The sequence below is a fragment of the Pavona decussata genome, unplaced genomic scaffold (assembly GCF_977016875.1).
Source record: "Pavona decussata unplaced genomic scaffold, jaPavDecu1.1 SCAFFOLD_19, whole genome shotgun sequence".
In the NCBI taxonomy this organism is placed as follows: domain Eukaryota; kingdom Metazoa; phylum Cnidaria; class Anthozoa; order Scleractinia; family Agariciidae; genus Pavona; species Pavona decussata.
The window spans coordinates 2,526,555-2,548,873 of NW_028145442.1; the positions used below are offsets into that span (position 1 = coordinate 2,526,555).

Sequence of the window (22,319 nt, forward strand, 5' to 3'; positions counted from 1 at the left end):
GAAACCATTTGTTGAATTCTGAAACAAAAGAACTGAGATACCGGCATTAAAAGAATGTTTTACTCGTATTGCCCTGCGAGCAGCGGTTTCTCCGGTGGACGCTACGCTACGCTGCTCGTAGGGTACTAACATATTTTGCCATGGCCTTGAACCGGGTCTGAAGGTTATCGCTGGATATAGCAAAACGCCGCGGAATGTTCGGATTTGAGGATATTTTCCCACTCTCAGCTGACCTAATATCTTCCTTTAATAATCCTGTTCCTGTAGCCTAATTGGCATTTGCAGCTGATTAATCCGGGCTATATATGATACGACCAGCTGTGGTTTCGTTAGCTCGAGATTGAAATTCATTTCCAACCACAACATCTTGTGTAAACAACTTGCGCTGATTTTCACCTTGCGTCCGGAAATAAAAAAAAAAAAAAAAAGAAAACGCATATTTTTGTGAAAAATAATTAAGAATAATTTTCTTTTTCCGTTTTTCGGATTTAAATGCGATGTATTTTTATCTTTTAGGAGTGTTTTCCGTTTGCTGACAAAAACAGATTTTTAAGAAAATCATGTTTTGACAAATACTTTTGCTTTTTGTTTATCCCCTTTATAATTTTCTTTTTCCGTTTGTCGGATTTAAATGCGCTGTATTTTTATCTGTTAGGATAAATCTTATCTTCTTAAATCTTTATTTTCTTGTAGGTTTTGGTTGCTGGCAAAAACAGATTTTTAAGAGAATCATGTTTTGAGAAATATTTTTGCTTTTTGTTTAGTTGTTTTGGACAATAATAATAAAAAGTAGAAAACGTGATCCGAAGAAGCGATCCGCCCTTTTCCTGTTCAACGTCTTTTAGACGAAACAACTCATCCACTGTACGCTAAAATTATCAGCATTTTTCCCTAAAACTAGTTATCTATTGGTATTACGACAAACTCTTTCATTCAAAATATATTTTGTTTCATTCCTCGATGAGCACCAGCAATATTAAAATTTCTTACGAGAAACAAGCTGTTTAAATAAAAACCTACAAATATTTTAGTTGGCCCACTGACCAAAAGCAGAATTCTCCCAAGCATATTTTATTCGTCGTGTGACATGACACAGAAATTGACCCCAGTCTCCGGGACATCAGTGAGCAAGTTCTGCTGGAATTTTGCATTCGTCAGTGTATTCCCAGGGTAGCGCCGCTTTGTATTTTAGGTATTGTTCGTTCGACGCTCATTAGTAAGCTAGCAGTTAACCTGGCTTGTGTGGTTTGTACTCTTTGAACAGTTTATTTAGCTTCCCACGCTTTTCTTACGCGGGGAAAATTCTCTTGAACTGCAGTCAGCGACCTTCCCCTTGATATCGCCATCTGTCACGCGGCCAATTCGTTGGATCGTTTTGCGGGCGAGAGGCATCATTTCCAGCAAATGCGATGTCCAAGCAGATAGATGTAACGGTGCCTGACTCGGAAACGTTGAGCTCAGAGAAATCGAAGCGTTTCACGGTAAGAACTGTTCTTTATTAGTCGCTTTGTGAGCGCGTTAAGTTACAGCAGCAGTTTATAGTTGGCCAGTGTGTATGGTACGATGCTGTGCTCTGCTTGCCACTGATTATTCGTCAATGAAAACAAACAGTTTGACTTAGATTATGTCAGAATAGACCTTCTAAATCTTTTAGCAAACGTCGATCGTTACTGCGAGAAGCAGCGAGGATTTCAGAGTAGATCAGCTATGAGAAAACTCAGAAACCACGAGGAGAAGGGACCGTTTTGATCGCCTTCTCCGCAGTTTGCAAACGGCGATCAAATTTCAAGTTTCTGTACGTAGGCGTATCGTCCCCACAATTTTACCGAGAAAATCTATTTTGTATGGAGCTTAATTGAAAAGAAGACTAAATATCCTAATTCTTTAAGGTTTACAATTGGAGTCGTACGTGTAGGTTTATATTTAATTTTTCCGGCGGAGGCTTGAATTTGAAGGAAGGAAGCGTGTTCTTGAGTTGTTCACCTTGCCTAAGTGATAATTTATGTTTCTGGTGTCATGTTAAGCCTTAATTGCCTAAAGGTATCCATTTATTAAAATTTCATTATGAAGGAACTGTTTTTCGTCAATATCCAACCCTTTGCTGAATATTGAATTGTACATGCTTTCTAGTAATCTCATGAATTCACGCTTAATTTGTACATGAACGCAAGTTATAAACAAAATGCCTCATCACTAATATAAAAAATAGCATTGCCGATTGTACTTAAGTTGCCGTTGTATTCAAAATGTAAAATATCTTGGGGGACTGTCTTTGGAAAATGATTCTCTATGGTTTATTGACCAAGTACCCATTTATTCTGTTACATTTTTTACTATACTTATTTCGCTAGCAGCCGTGTGTTTTCGCTTTTATTTATTATGGTAGATCGTATACACACACCTGTATCGGAAACTAATAGCTCAATCGAATTATTTGAAAATTAAACAGATCTTGAAAACTAAAAAAAAAAGAAATGTTTTACTGTAAAGGTTAAAAAAATAAAATGATAATATGCAGATGTTTTACTTTTCTGTTGTAAGCGAGATCCTTTCAAGATTTTAAAGAATATTGTAAAATGGTTGAATTCCACTTGTGAAATCGTAACTTTCAACATTATTTTGGTTCTTTTTGTCAAAATATTTACTCAGGATTGGTGCATTGAAACAAAAACCAAATGAAGTAATTAGCAAAACAGCAGCCAGCATAAATATTCTCTTCATGATCAATAATGTTGTGTTTCTAAAAGTGGTCAATTGTTTTATAATAAGCCTTTTTTATTTTCGTCTGTTTTCTTATCTTTTACTAAATTTTAGTTTTCAGTTAATTATAAGCTATTGTGATGAATCCAGAGATGTTTCTTGCTTTTTTCTGGTGAGAAAATATTGGCATGCACAGCAAGCTATAACCATTGACCCAATTTATAGTACAGATAAGTTATCTCTCTGGCACAATCTTGGGCTACCAAGATTATTGGTTTGTCCAGAAATGTGTAGTTGCATTCCAAGACTAAAGCCAGCAGTAGTGCATCTTGACAGATACACTAAGCTAACAGACTCATTACCATCTTGTAGTTGTAACTAGACAACCAACCTTGGCAAGAGAAAATTTTTTGCTCAAGGTTATGAATTTCAGACCAATGATGTGGCTTTTTGTTTGCCAACATTCTTTGGGATCTAAATGTAAACCCAATCAATGATATCTGTTTAAAAATACACAAGATTACTGTTGTTAACTTTAAGCATAGTTAATAGAGGGACTAGTTATGAAACCTTGCCGTGACAACAATGGTGCTGCATTTATGTTGGAAGGGCTGCGACCATGCACAATCCTTTGTTTTAAGGTTACCATATACCTTCAGAGGTGTCTTCAGAGGTGTCTCGCGTCCAAGCGATGTAGCGCGTCCGGTTTAAACTGTAGATACCTGAACCCTATATCAAATTAAAGCTTATAGAGCTGGCTATCAAACCAAACCAATGATTTTGAGATAAAAGGAATTGCCGAATTTTTAGTGCTGTTATCTCGAATCAGTTTTTTCACCTGGAGGAGGTACTTCAAAGAGCTAAAACTCAAAGGGAATTTGTTCGTTTGCCTTCAAATTTGGACAGTAGCTAGTTTAACATATAAACAACAAAGAGGTGTCTGCGAATTTTTTCTTTCGAAATATTTTTTCTCCGAGAGCGATTTTTGTACGATCACTCCACATTTTTTTCATCCTATTTCGAAAATGTTCTATAAGTTTTCATTGCGATTGAATATGGCAAAACGCAGACACGTTTTTTAGCGCTTTGGGTCCGGAAACTGAGGAGGAAATTAAATTAGTGAAAAACAAAATTCGCTTTGATTTGTAACTTTAAGAAGGTGATTTGGACGCTCGCATTTAGAGGTCATGAAAAATTCGACAATTCATTTTATTTCAAAATTCTTAGTATAGTTTGATAGCCAGTTCTATAAGCTCTAATAATTTGGTATAGGGTTTAGGTATCTACAGTTTAAACTGGATGCGCTACATTGCTTGGACGTGAGACACCTCTGAAGGTTAGGGTAACCTTAATGTTCGCACTTTAGTTGAGTATCTTAACAGGAATGTTTCTATTGGTCATTTTCTCTAACACATTTCAAACTCTATTGTAGTTTGCACAAGGTCAAGGCCAAAAATGCTAACAAAAACATATAACAAAGAAGTTTGTCAGGCTTCATAACCATTTCCTTTCATTAACCATGCGTTAAGCTGAGAGAAAATTTTAGTTTACTCCAATCTGCATTAACCTTGCCCCTCCGGCCACCAGAAATCTAGTATATTTGTCTTTTCAGGTGATAAATGCATGGTAAAAATATTTTTATTTGGATTGTCTTCACCTAAATTAACCTTTGACTTTGCGTTTCAAAAGTATTGACTAGTGTCTGGTGGTGCACCACCCTTGGAATAATATTTTTAAAATACATTTTCACCAACCATCAACACCTTTCAAGTGCATTCTCATTCTGATCATGTTACAGCATTTTGTTTGGCTTCAGAATGAGTGACTACAATTTGAAATATTTAGTGCTATTACTGTGGAAAATTTAAGAATTAATTAATTAATTTATTTATTTATTTAAGTTAACAAGACTTTTTCAAGAATTCTTTTTACAGTTTAAAGTTGATATTTATCAAAAAGCAGAGGTACTCCATTTTGGCAAAAATGTCTAACATCACACCCCTTTGTTTAATTATTATTTAATTGGTTTTTTAAAATTGGAAATAGCTGTTTCATCTTACCATCATTCATCAAAAGCAAATTTAACAAAACCACTTATAGTTGAGTGCACCCTATGTTGACACAATGTTTTTTCTCTATTTAAGGTCAATTCACATCAAGTGTGACCAGTATTGTGTATTTTGAATGAAGTTTTGAAATTTATGTGTCGGTTGTGAACATCGCCAGCTAGATTTCAGAGTTCCCATAGAAATTTCCCTAGTTTATTGATGGTATAAAGTTATGAATTTTTTGCTACATTATAGCATTAAGTATTTCAAAAATAACAATAAATTATTGTTTCCCATTGCAAGTATTTTGAATATTTTTTCAAATGATGTGTCTTTTTCAGACAGATTTCCTGAGAAATCTTCAAGATTCCATTCAAATACCAGACATTACAAAGAGAAATTTGAATGTTCATACTTTCATTCTCAGAAATATTGGTTAAGTGTGACATATACTCACTAGATTTTTGTAAAAAATCTGCTGTCTTAGCATGCATAGTTACCTTCAGGCTTGACGATGGAGAACCCTTTTCCTATAAATAAATGAAAGTATTTTCAGATAGTGGTCATTTGATGTTGCTCCGTTAGTGGATCATTTTTTTTTTATATCCTTTTGCTGACTTTGTTTGGGAAGGTACAAGTTTGGAGCAACATTTCCTGAAAAAATCCAAGACCACATGCAAAATGTCCGGTGAATCTGAACTAAACAAAAAATGATCTGAAATGCTCTATAAGTTGGTTATTCCCCTGAGCCCTTTAATTGATGTTTGTTTTAGAAATTTGGTGTGGAAATAAGATTTTTTTTTTGTTGCAATGGGAATTTTGCTGATCTTATGTACAGGCAACACAACCCAGGTTCACCTTAGAGTTAGTGAATCTTTTTTTATGTTTGTTTGCACTTTGTCTCAAAATTGAATATTTTAAATTTTATTTAATAAAGTGGAATTAAGTCTTGCATTCAGTTTGAAACCGTGATCTTGGGACTAGAACAAAGATCTGAGTCCCTTCAGGAGTTAAACTCTCTGAGTTGTTCCTGGCAACTGAGCTCATTTTACTAGAAGTATAGGTGAATAGAAACAGCTTTTCCCTGTTTCAGCTGTTTGCTATCTGCCATTTAACTGCATCCTATATGCTCTCAAGCGAGGTCAGCATCCAATGTTCATTCATTTTGTATGACATACATTATTTCACTCAGAGTTTAGAGTCACATGAACATCTCTCTGAAAAATTTCAGGCAAAGTAAATGAAATGTGTACAAAATGCTAGTTAAATTGATGCACTGGCCCTTTAATAATATTCAAGTTAAAATTGTAAAAAAAAAAATCTACAATAGTTTACGCTAAATGCAAATAGCACTACATGTAGTTGCCATCAAAACTCATAAATATGCTTATGAAATAAGATCTATTTTTCTAAAACATTTTAATGGTACTCTCCTTCTTAAACTTGTGGGTAGATTGTTTCATGTCTTGGCTGCCAGATGTCAGCTGTCTGACCACAGTGTTGCTATTGATGGTGAACATAGTCTGTCTGTATTATCTTCAAACTACCAGTGTCTTCAATGGTTCTGTCATCTCCAATATTAATGACAAGGATGCCATTTTGAGATCTACATGCACATCTATCAGTTCATTTTGTTACCAGGGGTAACAGCAGAGTATAAATATTTGGTTGTGAGCTTATGAGTACTTAGTCTTTGTCAGCTTTTAATTTTTTTTCTTTTTTCAGGTATATAAAGTTCTGATTAAATTGCCTGATGGACGGAGTTACTTCATATTTAGAAGATACAATGAGTTTCATCAATTGTGTGATAAGGTACAGATTTTGCCTTTTTTTCCCAGCTTCCAACTTTGTCGTCATCATTTCATTAGCTGATGTAATGCTATGTGGAAACACCATGTTAATTGCAAGTAATTTATTGTTAGCCACACAATGAAATGGGAAGATATGAATCACTTGGATTTCTTCAGGCTCTCTGGATGATCGGCACAATTGTATGTGGAACAGGGCATAATATGATCAAACTAAACAGGAGCCTGTCCAGTGCAGTACTCACTTGTCTATTCTCAGTCCTTGCTCCAAGGGTTTTTCTCCAGGTACTCCATTTTTCTCCCTCCGCGAAAACCAACATTCCCAAATTCAATTCAACCTGGATACAGAGAATGAAAGGGCCACTCTGTGGAAGCCACTGAAATTTCCATTTATTTATTTTTTTAATAATTATTTTTTATTTCATTGTTTGTCTGTATAGCTCAAAAAAATGTATCCTGATTTGCACCTCAAATTGCCTGGAAAAAGATTACTTGGAAACAACTTTGATCCTGGTAAGCTAGCTTGGACTAATGTACAAGTGTTATGTAATGTTTAAAACATGAGCAGCAGTGTTTTATCAGGATTTAAAACCACGAGGCGCAGCCAAGTGGTTTTAGACCCAATAAAACACGTGCTGTGAGTTTTTGAACGGCTTCAAAAACATTCCTGGAGAAGCGTGTGTCAAGAGAGTTTATAACAATGATGCTTTTGTGAACGTTGGAAATCAGCATATGAGAAAAACATTAAACACTGCATACTAATAAGGAGGAGGTTTTATCGGGTTTTAAAACCACTGCATGTGATGTTTTATCGACCATTTGATAGGTCAATGGGCTTATGAATTATTAATGAGTTTTTGAAGTTGTCTTAACTGTAGCTCGTGTTCTTGCCCCAGAGACGGGTCATCCAAACACCATGTCTCCCATAAAAGATTTGGTGAATTCTCAGAATGAATTTTTTTAAAAAACGTTTTAGACACCCTTCTGGCTAAACCCTTGTGTCCTTATCTCTTTCCTTCTATTAGATGTTAACTCCAGTTGACAAAACACCTCTTGCTTCAGTTTTTTTTTTGCCTCAGTATATTTTTGTATAAGTGATTCCTGGCAAATAGAATCCTGGCTGGATTTTTACAGTTTTGTGATAAGGTACCAAATGAAAATGCCAGGACAAAAAAGGAGTAGTTTTTATTTCTAGTTGCTTCATGATATGGAAACTGAATTTAGTACCATTGCTGAAGATTATTAGTAATTTGCAGAGCAAATAAAACTTATGTATGTATAGTAGTACATGTACTAGCTTGATGAATTCTATGGGGTGGTGTCTGTGATTTGGGGGATTGGGGAGGGGGCGGGGGTGAGGTTATTGTGCTAGTAATACGTGTAAGAGTTCACCTTTGTAAATTACTAAAGGGAACCTCCACTCAGACAACAAATTGATGGTTAAGTGTTGGAAATGGTGTCCAATTTCTAAATAATTGTAGTCTAAAAATGTAGAAATGACATTCAAGTGTGTTAAAAATTAGATATGATTATCAACTGCTTTCACTTTTAAATTTCCTGGGCGCAGCCATTTTGAATTTTATGACGTGTAATGGTTGCCACTATTGTTATTCAGCAGCAGATCTTTTGGGTGAAACAATTGAGTAACCTTATTACATCATGAAATCCAACATGGCAGCGCCTGGGAAATTTAAAAAGGAAAACAGGCGATAATCAAATCATGTTTTGTCCGACACTGAAATATTATTTTCATGTTTTCCAACGAAATTTTAAAGTAGATTGTTTTTTCAACATTTAACGTTGATAATATGTTTCAAGAGTGGAGGTTTCCTCTAAAATTGCAATGAGTGTTGAAACTTGCTAACTAAAATTTATTTATTATTATTATTTTTAGAGTTTATCAAAATAAGGCGGGAGGGTCTCAATGATGTCACGCAAAAAATTATCAACCATCCAAAAGCTGTTGACCAGTAAGTTACTTTTTTTTATTGTTGTTGTCAGGTTAGTTGAGGTGCAGGGCCATCAGTTGGTACTCTGCAATCCTACAGAGAGCGTGAGCTTTAAACTTTATCTCCGGCAATCTTGTACTCTGATCTCAGTTGTTTGAATTATGCCTGACAACTGTTGGAAATCTCAGGAATGCAAGATTTTCCCCAGACTGAGTTCAGCCTAGTTTGGCCAAGCAGGATGCCTGGAAAAACTGCTAAGTGGCTTGTAGATTGATTTCTTGAGAGAGGTTTTGGACTAATTTTTCTGACTGGAGTTTCTTATCGTAGTTGTCAGTTATGACTTAACATATTGCTTTTAAAAGATTTCATCCATAGACTGGAAAGTTATACACTGTATCGGCCTTGTACAGCATAATAAACAGCCCCACAGGAAAGTACTGCTCCGTAGCTTGCATTTGAATGGCCACACAATATTGACAGCAATTAGTCCCACTTGCATGACTCAAATTTGACCCTCGTATTGGAAGGATAATTGTTTACAACTGTTATTTTTTGTTATTGCACAGTCCGGAGGTGAGGGAATTTTTTTCACTGGATAATCCTAAAAATGCGCAAACTTATGACGATGATGATCAGCCTGGAGCAGATGAGTCGGATCCCCAGGTAACTTCATCGAGCACTCTTCATTAGAATTTTGAAAATGCTAATTTGCTCTCTAGAGGCATTTGCCATCAGTTTTTTTGAAGGGGTTACTCAGGTCTGCCAAGAGAATACTGGGGGTGTGATGATAGGTCAGGTGTAGGTTTGTAATGCAGAAATATTTAGCTCTTTGCCATTATCTCCATTTGCACATCCTTTCATCTCAAGTTTGGTGATTCATTACCTTTTGATAACAGGTCAAGGACATGGATGGTATTGATTTAGGGGGCACAAATAATCCAAAGTAAGTACAACCTTTAAAATTCCCAGATAAATTTATTATTATCTCTTTCTAATAATAATTATATAGAATTGTTTTCAGCAGACATCAGTGGCTGGAATGAAACATAGTCAGTGCAATTTTTGTTTAGTGCGACATTCCTAAACTGTAATAGCTTGAGTTGAAAAGCAATTTCATATAAAAAAAATTGCTGTTCGGGCATTAAGGAAAAATGCAAAGTTCCATAGAAATCGGACTTAAAATAAACTTAAGGAAATAAAAAATTAAATTAATTGTGATTTAACCCTTTTGTTGCCAAATACACCTTATGGCATATTGCGTGACTGTTCACATGGTACCAAATATGCCTTTTGTGGGTCAACTAAGGTCACGCAACTTGGTAACCAAAGGGTTAAGAAAGAAGTGTATGGTACATGTATGTGGGAATCGCAGATAGCCTACTGGCCTAGTTTTCATTTCTTTGTTAAAGTAGTGAAATTCAAACTTCTATTATACTTCCTTGATTTCAAAGCAAATATCTCAACTTTATCCTTTTGCTCAATAATAATATTGATCATGGCAAACTTCTTCATGAACTTGTTATTCAGTTAATTGTGATTTAGTGTTTAAAGTTGTGACACTCACCGATATACTGTAAATTGTCCTCAGGGTACATCATAAAAAAATGTTTCTGTGGATCTTGTTACGCGGGATGCCCTGAAGGGGCATACCGTGTCTAAAAACGGGTCGATTTCTTTTTTTTCTTCCTCGTAGTCACAAATCGGTACATTAATTTATTCATTAAACTCTCCCCTCTCCTACTCGGGATGTATTGTTCTGATTGTCTTCAACAACAGCAGGCCAATCAAAATCCATTCTTGTCGCTTATATCGCGAGGGAGGGGACCCACTCACCCCTACCTGTGTGACATCAATGCATCATTTGATATATTTATTAAAGACGGATTAAGTCGCGCCATATTGTTTTAACGTGTTCTGGACTCAAGTGTGCCGTTTTCAAAGGGAAAGTTCACCATTTTGAAGCGGTTAATCGAAAGAATAACTTCTAAGAAGCACCCGACACGTAAAACGGTGGAAATTGGTGAGTTCTTAGTGAAGGAATCGTGCTTTGTTTGACAGTCTTAGGCCACGAGGCGAGACAGAAAAGAGGTCATTGAGAAGCTTACGTTATCGTAATGGAATTTGACAAATTTCTGCTGATAGTCTGAGTCGCGTAACACACGGAAAACAACGTAACGCGATCGTCGTGACTCAAACTATTCCATTAGCAAGGATAGTTTTATCAATCGGCGAAGCATACAGTTGGAATAAATGAATCAGCCCCAGCATCACGCGTAATGCCAGTATAGCAGGCATCTTGTTGGGTTCACGTTTTGGAACTACAGGTCTTTGTTGATTTCTTTTGAGTAACCCAATATTGTTTTTTTTTTGTGTAGAGCAAAACCAAGTGATTTTCTGTTCCTGAAGGTGATTGGAAAAGGAAGCTTTGGAAAGGTGAGCTACTGTGTGACAACTGGATGAATTGCAGAACTCAGTTTAATTGTCTTGACTGTCTATCAGTTCTCATTTGGAAAAAAAGGTAAAGTCGCACTATGAGCCTAAGTGGCAAACACAGCCAGAGCTGAACCCAGTTTCTGTAGCATGAATTAACTAGGAGTATTGCCTCCCCCCCCCCCCCCCCAGATGGGGGGCTAGTCCATTGCGGGGTTACCCCCACAGTATGTTGCTGGAACCCATCTGTACACCTGGGTGAAGAGAGACAATGTGGAGCAAAGTTTCTTGTCCAAGGAAAGAACACAGCAATGAAGAGACCAACTTGGCCACGTTTTGCTGGCTTTTCCCTCACTGTCACTTACAAATTATCATGGATTTTGAATGATGTAAATTTATATACTAGCAGTTGTCTGTCAGTTAGACAATCAGTGGCCAGTGAACAGCATGTTTGAGTGAGTAAAGATTTAGTCTATGCTATTGTGTCTAAGTTACTGGCAGTTAGTTTAAAATGAACCTGTTAATAACCCACAAGTTGTTTTCATTACTTGTCTTTGTAGGTTTTTCTCTCCAAGAACAAAGCTGAGGACAAATTCTATGCCATAAAAGTTCTCAACAAGGCAGCTATAAGAAAGAGAAATGAGGTTTGAATTCACCTGTGGCATCAATTTGACTGAACAAGTTAAATTAATTCTCTTGTGCTTCCTCACCTAAATGAAGGACTAATGGTTTTCATGTTGTTTTTAGGCAAAACATATTATGGCAGAGCGGAATGTGCTGTTGCAGAATATTAAACATCCATTTTTAGTGGTATGTTCAACAATTGGTTAAAAATAATAATAGCTAATAAATACATGTTTCCACATGCAAAAAGCAAAGAAGCCAACCCGGAAGATCTGAAATCTAAAGATTTTTTGTTCTGTGCCAAACCCTTCCCAAATCATAAACCCACTTAACCCCCCCCCCCCCCCAAAGTAGCCCAAATCACCCCCCCCCCCCCTCCCACACTCACACTTCAACCTACTCCTCTCCCCAAGAAAAATTGTCCACTTCTCACACAAAACCAACCTGTTTTGTTTAGTTTCTGTAAACATCTGCCGCACATTGGTTGAAAGATTCATGATAATACACCCAGACACTAATAGGAAATGTAACAATCAAGAAGACAGAAGGGGTTTTTTTGTGGATTTTGGGAAAATTTAGGGTTGATCAAATTGAAGAGACAAGATTAAAAGCTGCTTTTATGCAGGAGTTTTGGTGACCACTACAGGAGACCAAGTGATTCATTCTGTATCCAAGAGAGGTGGACTCGGAGGTTTCGTTAAGATTTTGAACAGCTGGGACATGTTAACTTGGACATGGTCTTTTATTAGAAAAGTTGAGATGTTCAAAACAACCGGGTGATTCCGTGTCTACAGATGGTCAATTTCTCCAGTCCCTGGCCCTTAATGAAACCCACTTTAGACTATGCACAGTGAAACCACTCCATACATGGATATTGCCTCTGGATAATAATTATTAATATTATTAGTAATAAACATACAAATTAGACACCTTTTATATTGCAAGCAATTCACTTGACCTCAGGGAGACCAAACCATTAAACTCTTTAATGCACAGACAGCCCAGTATAGTTAACTCTGCTTGACAGTGTTCAGAAACTTCCAGTACAAATTAAAGTTAAAAATGAAATGCTGATCTTTCTTGTGACTGAAAGGCTAAACAGAGTTCTCATTTCTGTTTATGTAGGGCCTTCACTATTCCTTTCAAACAAGAGATAAGCTCTACTTTGTCTTAGACTATGTGAATGGAGGCGAGGTTGGTATATCACCATTTATAATTTAGAACATTGTAACCTTACTTTTGTATCATTCTCTGTGTATTGAGTGGTTGTGTTTGCTTATATTTTAGCTTTTCTTCCATTTACAAAGAGAAAGATATTTTCCTGAATCACGGTAGGTCATGTTTTAACTTTTGCAAAGCAAGCTTGAAACATGGTCAACTTTTAATATTATTGTAATAAAATGAAAATTATGATTTTCTTTGGCTTACTTACAGGGAAGGCATTAATTTGTTTAATTTTATTAATATGAATTTTTCAGGGCAAGATTCTATGCAGCAGAAATTGCTTCAGCAATTGGTTACCTGCACTCTCTTCAAATCATTTATAGGTATGTCACTAATTCCTTGCTGTTGACTTGCTTTCAACTTGTGCAGTTTCTTGAGCAAAAGAATCCCCAATTAAAATTCAGTTTTGATAGTTTCCTCTAAGAAACACTTCAATGCAAATCTTGGTTTCTGTGTTTTATTGAGTTAAAAACGCAGCACAAGTTATTTTTATTATTGAAGTACAGTCTTGTATGAGCTCAGTATTTATCCCCCTGTAATGTAAACTTGTTGCTGTTAGTTTTCTGTTTCTGTTTTTTTGTAACTGGCTGTAATATGTAATCCTGCATATATTTATTTTTAACAATGAGTAAACTGTCTTCAGTTCTTATCTCTAAGTATCTTATTTGATTGATATTTCTGATATTCACTGCTAAATCTCTTAGTTATAAATATATTTTCATTACTCATTTATTTTAAAATGATTTTCAGACATCTTAAAAGGCCTTTCTTCTAATTTTTTTCCAGGGACTTGAAGCCAGAGAACATTCTTCTAGATTTTAAGGTTTGTATTTGAATTTATTTTTTGAAGATGTGCAGCTTGCTTACAGTTCATTGTTTATCAATATTATCATATGAGGTAATCTGTTATATTAAAAAATAAAGTCTTTTCATAATTATGTTCAGGGATTTTATTGTCCACTTTTGGTGTTCTTTGTTTGTAGGGTCATATTGTTTTAACAGACTTTGGACTCTGCAAAGAAGGAATAGAACCTTCTGGAACAACGTCAACGTTCTGCGGCACACCTGAGGTAGACACTTCACAGATATGTAATTTCCAGATGTTGCAAAGTTAATTTCACCTAGTAGGTGAAGAGACCATACTGTGACCGTAATCAACCCTTTGACAAGAAATTGAATTCTGTACACCTCTGCCCTTTTACAAGTGTCCTTTATTTAAATGCAAATTTATGCCAATGTTGTAAATTTATGTCAATATAATTATGCCTGTAGGAAACATTCATGTAAATTTATGTCAAACTGTAGAATAAATTAATTTTATGTTAATTTTGTGACATGCAATTTTCTTGCTCACTCGACATTTGGTGTAGAATAGTGAGCTGACATTGCCTCTGAGCAATGCACAAGAAGGGGAGGAAGAAGGTGCAGTTATGTTTTGTGAATTCAGTGATGTGACACTCCTTGAAACATACATAAAAACAAAAACTTTATTTTCACTCAAATTGGAGAGTGGCTGAAAGCTAATGTCTTTGAGTACAAACAAACAAACTTTGATAAATGAAGACAATTTTATTCCTTCTTGTTTTTAGTACCTAGCCCCTGAAGTTCTTCGGAAGCAGGAATATGACAAAACTGTGGACTGGTGGTGCCTAGGTGCAGTCTTATATGAAATGATGTATGGTCTGGTAAGAACCTTTGCTTATGACCACCTTTGCACATAACATGTCTTCTCATCAAAGATATGCTGAAATATGTTGCCATCTTATGGGATACCAATCAAAACAAAGTTAGTTATAAGATCACGTCATGAAACCGAGGAATCTGTGGAAAGAAGCCATAACTTTGGGGCTCCTGAAAAATGACATTTGGTCGCGGACAAGCAAATTTTGCTGTGTGTCAAGTAACTTCCCTTGCTCAATCAAGAGGTGGTTTGCCATCTGGCAGACAAGCAAGTGCGAGGATTAGAGATTAGAGGAGCTCAGAAGTTATTTCTGAATTTCTTTCACACACCCTTTGTGCTGGAGGCTCCACAGCATTAGAAAAGTGGCTGTAATTGATGAGTTGTAATGTTTGTTTATTACAGCCTCCATTTTACAGTCGTAACACAGCTGAAATGTATGATAATATTCTGTACAAACCGCTGCGTCTCAGGACCAACATTTCTTCAAGTGCCAGGAACATACTGGAGGGGGTAAGTGAGGAGATACAAGGCTGCTTCCAAAGAAAACAAAATTTGCAAGTTGGCTTTCTGGCCCGGTTGTTCAAAGAGTGGGTAACTTATCTTGCTGGATAATTTACTATCCAGCAGATAAAATGCACAACTACTGCATTTTTTTTCCTAGTGGATAGTAATTTATCCACTCTATAAAGAACTGAGGCGTGATCATTTAAGTCTGGAATAATTATTGTCACTCTCTTGCACTAATTGCCTCAAAGTTTTTGGATCAAAAGAGGCACTCTCAGGGAAACTATCTTGCCAAAGGCCAGTTTGTTGTACAGATAACTGATTTCTCATATTTTCCACAGTGGTATCTGAATTGCATACTGCTCATACATTTGATACCCAGATTCTCTTCCCTGTTGGTTCCTCCATTTGCAGAACGTTCACTGAAGTATATTGGGAAATGTATCCTAAGCCCCATTCACACTAAGGCTTTAACATGTTTAAAAGCTGTTTAGTTAAACACAGTTTAAGATTGTTTCCTTCATGAAAGCTGCTTTTGGATTTTTTTCGACTACAGATTTAGCACAAATGAAAGCATAACTTTAAGTTTACCTGAATCCTATGTCAAAGTCAATTGTTCAGCTTTCTGTAACCAATTTTCATTTTGTTAAACCTGGTTTAATTAAACATGTTTTGTTGGTGTGAATTGGGTTTAGACAAAATACCGTATTTATTCGATTAACCGCCCTAGGTGCTTTTTTAATTTTGGGCCCATGAGGGTGGGCGCTTATTATTTTTCCAACATTTTTAACAAGCGAGGACATTTTGAGAGAATAACAAAACAAGGGATAACAAGTTTATTTCGCTTCAACAAGACAAAACATTTTGCAAAGCTAACATGAAGAAGCCATAAACAATATAAAAGTTCATTGACTATGGTATCTAAAACCAATTTTGGAACACAACTGATGCTCCTCTTACTTCACACTGGGATAGTGCAGAGATGTTTTTCTTGGGAGGGGTTGGAGGTGGGGGCGTGTTAAGTTTTTGGGCTCTCAGGGTGGGCACTTATTAACTTTTTGGGCTTTCAAGATGGGCCCATATTGGAAGGTGGGCAGTTAATTGAATAAATACAATAACATGTCTCTGGCTTTCTGTTGTTCTTTCCCTTTCTTCTTGGCTTGCTTTCTCTGCCCTCCCCCCCCCCCCTCCCCTCTCTTTCTCTCACTCCCCACTACCGTGTCTTCCAGTTAATATCTTTTTTTGTGTGTTATTTTTTCTTGGCTGATAGCTTCTACAGAAAGATCGATCCAAGAGACTTGGAATGGGAGAAAATGATTTTGTAAGTGGCATTACTTGTAACCTGCACTGGAACCTTTCAAGGAATTGTTTACAGAACAAACACTGAACTCCATCTAGCAAATCCAAGCACACACTCTTAATACCCCATCTCTAGCTCACTCACTTACACGATCCCTTTTATGTGTGCAAATTACTGCTTTTTGCAAATTTATGTAGAGATCTTTTTTTGAAGGTTAGACCATCCCAATAAAATGTTTCGTTTCACGTCGTCCCTTGTGATGGTGGGTCAGTCGGTCGGGCAAAAAAAAAGGAATGAACACTTGAAGGGGTCTGGGTTCCAGAGAAGGCCGGGCTGCTAAGTAAGAAAGCCTGGTTACAAAATCAACTCAAAAACATGGTCTTTTCGTTCATTATTTGTTATTCTACAATGGCAAACAGTAATTCTTGTGCACTTGTGATAAGATTACGAAAAGAGAAGAGAGTCGTGTGCTTGTAAATTAAAGTATTTGCTTCTTTGACTAGTGAATCTGGAATTTTTTTTTTTTTTTTGACTCTTTGAAAAAATGGGTTGGCCAGGCGATAGGAAACGAAACATTTTATTGGGATGGCCTTAATGTATTTATAATACACAAATTTATTAGTATATGCAAAGGGAAGTGTTTGACACGAACATTTTAATCCACTCATTTCTTTATCCCAAGAACATTGTGATCAATTTTACTAGAGGAAGGTGCCTTCTTATACAGAGGTGTTTTTGTGTAGTTTATGACTATACGGGAAAAGCAGATCTTAGCAAGGGATATTGAAATCCAGAAAGAAAATAAATGGGGTAACCACATAATTAAAGGGGAAGTAGAATGAAAATTTGCTGTCATTTCAAAACCCAAAAACAAAAAAATAATTGTCTTACTAGTTTTGTTATAAATTATCACTCCAGTGCAGTAAAACTGTCGATTAGTGCCTCTGACCAGAGACAGAACGGACTGAAACTTGAAAAATGTTAGGCTAATCTTTTCCAAGTTTTTTTTGTTTGTTTCCAAAATGTGCTAGAACAGAGTACGAGTTGTTCTTGTCAAGAATTGAGTTGATTTCTCTCCTCTCATTGTTCTAGAATTATTTTGTAGCAAATTGAAGGTCTTATTTCACCATTTTTAACAAAAGAGGTCAAAAACCTCATGAGAGTTCCCCTTTAAGTAACAATATTTGTAAAAAGCCTTAAATAAAAACTTAGAGTTTCCCAGACCATCCTAAGATGCGCAGAATAACTATGTGCATCAGCAAAAGGAAGCATCATACAGGTGTACATTAATCTTTTCAGTCTCAGTGAAGCACAATTTTATCTTTTCTTTGCATTTCTTTTATTGTTAGTTGAGGAAGTTAAAATCTGTTCAATGAATTTTTTTTACTCTATAGGAAGACATAAAGAGCCATGCATTTTTCAGGACCATTGATTGGCAGACGTTGTATGACAAGAAGATTGATCCACCATATAACCCTAATGTGGTGAGTGGAAAAATCAGGGCTGGCGCTATCATCTGCCAGTGTTGCTGTTAGAAGCAAACTTGAACTGCGAACAGTCTTGCAGTCTCTTTTTTCTCCTAAGTTCTGTCACGATCGCGCCGGGGTGCAGAGGGTAGGAAGAAGAAAGAACCCTCTCCCCAATCCCTCCTCGTTCACTTTTCTAATTTTCATAATTTTATCGTTGCTTTGTGCGTGTGATCTGAGGAAATAAGTAGGACTGCTCGCCATCTATAGTAAACTCTATTCATACACGGGTAACCATGAGGCACTTTCTTTGTTGAGCCGGCTTCTCCAAAGGTTAATGACAGCCCTGAAAAATCTGCCATTTTAGGCAAAAAGAGGTTGAAACAGTTCTTCATACAGCACATGTTGTAAACGAAACGACCAGTCTTGCTCTCTAGTTCTGGCAAATGGTAAGCAATTAAAACCTTTGCTGGCTGCAAATTAATGATGTTGGCACAATATTTTAACATTGGGAAAGCAAGGAGCAGCTCAGCAGGGTGACTTTCTTTCAGTGAGTTGATCATTGCGCTATATTTGTGAAGTGTTGTTCAAAGTACCTTTGGCCAGCTTTGTAATTTTAGTAACATTTTGGGAATAACTGAAACAGAATCGTTGTTCCATGGCTGGTAAATTTGTGTATTGGCTAGTCATTTTTCCTTGCCATTTTATTCAACAGAGTGGGCAGTTGGACTTGAAGCACTTTGATCCCGAGTTTGTCCGTGAACCTGTACCAGGTTTGTTTGCATTCAATGAATTAGTGGCATAGGGTCAGAACACTCTCAGCAAATGTCACTTAGGATATGTGCAGATTAGCTGCTAATGTTCCACACTTCATTAAGGCCAATTTAGACAGTACAACTTTAACTTTTTTCTAACTTTTTAGACAGTACAATTTAGACAGTCGTACCGTGTAAATCGCCCTTTAAACTTTCTCTACAAACTCAGCTCAGGACATTCACCCAAATAATATCCTATCCTATCCTTTCCCACCATTCATTTTTAGATGTCATGTCTGTCCTGCCTACGGCCTTGTTAGCTGCATGCAAATTTATGTAACTTCTTTGTTGATATGTATGTTATTTGTATGCCACAGAAATCATCCTTTCTAAAGCACTGAGACAGAAACATAAAGTAGAAAAGTTCTCTCACTCTGCAATAGGCTCCTTTCAAAATATTAAAATTCAATTTGATATCCAGGTCTAGAGGACACAAACAACAGACATGAATAAACATGATTTATTTAGTTTCCTTTGTTTGTGTCCTCTTAGCCTCAGTGTCAAGCTGATTTTTAATATCTCGAAAGGAGCCTACTATATGTACATTTATGTAAATTAATTGTTAATTTATGCTAATTACATATTGCATTAATTTTACAACCATCATTTCTTAGGCTAGTTGCGGAGACAAACAATAAGTAATTGATCTGCTAGAGTTTCAAAGTCAAGGTAGTGTTTTGGAGCTTGTGATTCTCTTATGGCTTGAGCTATGATTATTTTCAGTGGCAATGAGAAAACTTTGTGTTATTTTACTTCCATCAAAAAATGTAATGTTGTTTTTTCAAAATGTGGTAAAGCCTAGATGCAACCAGGACGGTGCCTACTAATGGTGAAGTATTTTTGCGCAGTTCATCAGCATGCGGGAAAAGCAGATCTTAATAGCGGCTATTAAAATCCAAGAAGAAAATTGGGGGTAACCACGCATTTTTTAGAGGTAACTAAGCAACAATTATTCTAAAAAGCAGCAAAATACAAAGCAATGTATGGCGCTTTTTTTCCAAATTGACACTTTATTATCTCTGAAAAATGCATGGTTACCCCCAATTTTCTTTTTGGATATCAAAATCACTTGCTAAGTTCTGCTTTCTCCGCATAGTTTTTAACCGCGCAAAAATATCCCTTTATTAGTAGGCACCACCCATAGGAAACCAGGGTATCTAGAGATGCGCAGAACGTATGCGTAGTAACAATAGTAGGCTCCGTCCTTAAAATGAGTCTCTTAAAAATATTTGCTTATCTCCATAGGATCTGTTGGCAAATCTGCTGACTCAGCTTTCCTGAGTGCTAGTGTCGATGACCCAGATGATGCATTTGTAGGTTTCACCTATGTTCCTCCGACAGAGGAGCTCCATGAGTGAAAGTGAGGCATAGCCTTGTACGCTGTAGCAAAAACTAAGCATGGTGAGAAGAAACAAACTTTAGTACATCTGTCTCAATCTCCAGGGTGAATTGTCTATTAGGTTATAATAGTTATGTAGTGTTTTGTTTATCGAAGTTTAATGTAGGTCTGCAAACATGTAAGGGGTCTTTCAAGCGTACAATGATAATGATGGCTATCGTTGATTTTTTTTGTCAACTTTTACGAGCAGATTTTTGGAGTACAACAGGTCTTTTGTCAGTAGGTGTTTTTCTTATGTCCAAAAGTGATAAAAAAAAAAGTTTATAATTTACAGTGATGAAAATCTTATTTCTATTCATATTTTTGCGGCATGAATAAAAGTAAATGAAGCCTATTTTCTTCTTGTGCAATGCCACAAGCCAATTAAAAGACAGTCTCTAGAATGTTTTAAAGGTGATTGTACACTATGCATTGTTTTGTGCAAGCTGTGTTGCAGTGGCATCGCAAGCCAAGGTGTACATAAGATCTACTGTGCAATGGCCAAAACACTGCGATGGGATTTGCTGTAACAGTTGTAGAACCTAGGATGTAAGGTTGCCAAAGCACAGCACAGTGTAGGCCATGCTATTTCAGCTAATTTGGCCACTGATCACAAAACTAAAGTTAAAGCTGTAAACTTGGACAAAATTTTATTTGAGTACAAAATGTTTTGGTCAGCAGTGATCGAGATTAGGTTAATTACTGTCAGTTACCCATGTTACAAGTAATATTATCTGAAAATTTGAATCCTTCCACAGAGAAGAATAAGACGAATTTTTCAATGAGTATTTAAATTCTTTGGGAACTAATTACTGATACAAAAGTGCGTGGTTTGTAGTGAGAATTAGATCTTACTGGAATGAATATTTGAAATTTATTGGCAAGACTTTATTGACCCGCTTTGGTTTGGAAATGACGGCTTTTCGATTTTCTGTTTTCTTCCAACTTGCTTGACATTAATTAATAAGCGAGTTGAACAAGCATTTTTTAAACTTGACTTCTAGTTAGAGTGGTTTCCAATTCAGCATCGTAAAACCAAAACCAAAGTGTAATTACTCTGGCCAATCGTAACAGATGTAAACAACACAACGAGCCAATCAGAATTCGAAGCAAATACATGTAACCGGCGCCAACCGCGGGAAAACGCGTGCGACCAAAACACGATTGGTTTTGGTTTGGATTCCCATTGGTTGAGAAAGTAGCGCCGGTTGTTTTTAACCAATCACAGAGCGTAGTAACGCAAAACCAAAGCAATTACTTTCGACGCTCAATTGAAAACCACTCTATCACTTGCTGCGTGAAAACACAGCCATTGTAGGTAATTTGTAATTGATCTAAGATAGTTCTAAGTTCTAGACTATAAGCAGTCTTTCTTTTTCTTGAATAGTTAGTGTTCTGCGAGATGCGAGGATTAAAAATCTCACGACCTTCGAGTGGCGAGCGGCGGGGCTGTGCCCACACCATGTATTGATGCTCGTATCTTGCTATTTTTGAGGAAAAATCGTGACTGCTTGCAGTCTGTCATAACAGTATTTACATTAGTCTCATGTATCAAGTGAAGACTGTTTTTAATTATTCCAGACTTGTAATTTAACTTAAATGAAGTTTTTTATTTTTTCTGAAATTATATGATCTCTGAATATTTCAGGAGACTGTGAATGTGAAGTTATATTGTTGTATTACGAGCATCTATTAAGCACATTTCCATTTTATTGTTTATTGACACAAATCTTCGCACAAATATTTGTAATTCTGAGTTATATTTCAGGAGACTGTGAATGTGAAGTTATATTGTTGTATTACGAGCATCTATTAAGCACATTTCCATTTTATTGTTTATTGACACAAATCTTCGCACAAATATTTGTAATTCTGAGTTATTCGTGTTGATCCCCTGTACTGGGCTTTGAGCGATTAACCGTCGCTAAACAAACCATCTGTTGGTATTCTGAATTAACCCTTCATTCTCGAGAGCTTCCAAGTGCGAAATCAGACACAATCTGCAAATGTTGTTTTGGAAAGAAAAGAAAAAAAACTAGTGAAAAACAAACATTGCTGGAAAGTCCAGCCAATTAGCTCTCATTTGAATGGTCACACATTAGAGTGAAATTTATAACCACCTTGCTAAAGGGCATAATAAACGGCTCAACGAAAAATTACTGCTCAGTGGCTTTCATATGTACGGTGACCGTCATACTTTAGGATTTCATCCACAGACTCAAAAGTTAGAACCACCTTGCATGTAGCATAATAAACAGCACCACAGGAAAGTACTGCTCAGTAGCTTTCATTTGAATGATTACAATTTAGGATTTCACACAGAGAAAGTCAAAATTTAGAGCCACCTCGTTTAGTGGGATTTTGTCCACAGATTCACGATATGCACAGAGAA

The 22,319-nt window shown here is 36.4% G+C and overlaps 1 protein-coding gene across 1 annotated transcript; it reads left to right on the forward strand.

Moving 5' to 3' along the window:
- The first annotated feature begins 1,118 nt into the window (after window positions 1–1,118).
- LOC146487046 (serine/threonine-protein kinase Sgk1-like) lies at window positions 1,119–21,586 on the forward strand. Its single transcript, XM_085091728.1, has 20 exons — window positions 1,119–1,481; window positions 6,474–6,560; window positions 6,997–7,069; window positions 8,451–8,526; window positions 9,072–9,168; window positions 9,402–9,448; window positions 10,881–10,938; window positions 11,496–11,579; window positions 11,683–11,745; window positions 12,685–12,753; window positions 12,847–12,890; window positions 13,038–13,106; window positions 13,570–13,606; window positions 13,767–13,853; window positions 14,373–14,468; window positions 14,867–14,974; window positions 16,239–16,289; window positions 17,663–17,752; window positions 18,450–18,507; window positions 19,795–21,586. Exons 1-20 carry the CDS (start codon window positions 1,410–1,412, stop codon window positions 19,905–19,907), a joined length of 1,479 nt encoding a protein of 492 aa, XP_084947854.1. The 5' UTR covers window positions 1,119–1,409; the 3' UTR covers window positions 19,908–21,586.
- The last annotated feature ends 733 nt before the right edge of the window (window positions 21,587–22,319 follow it).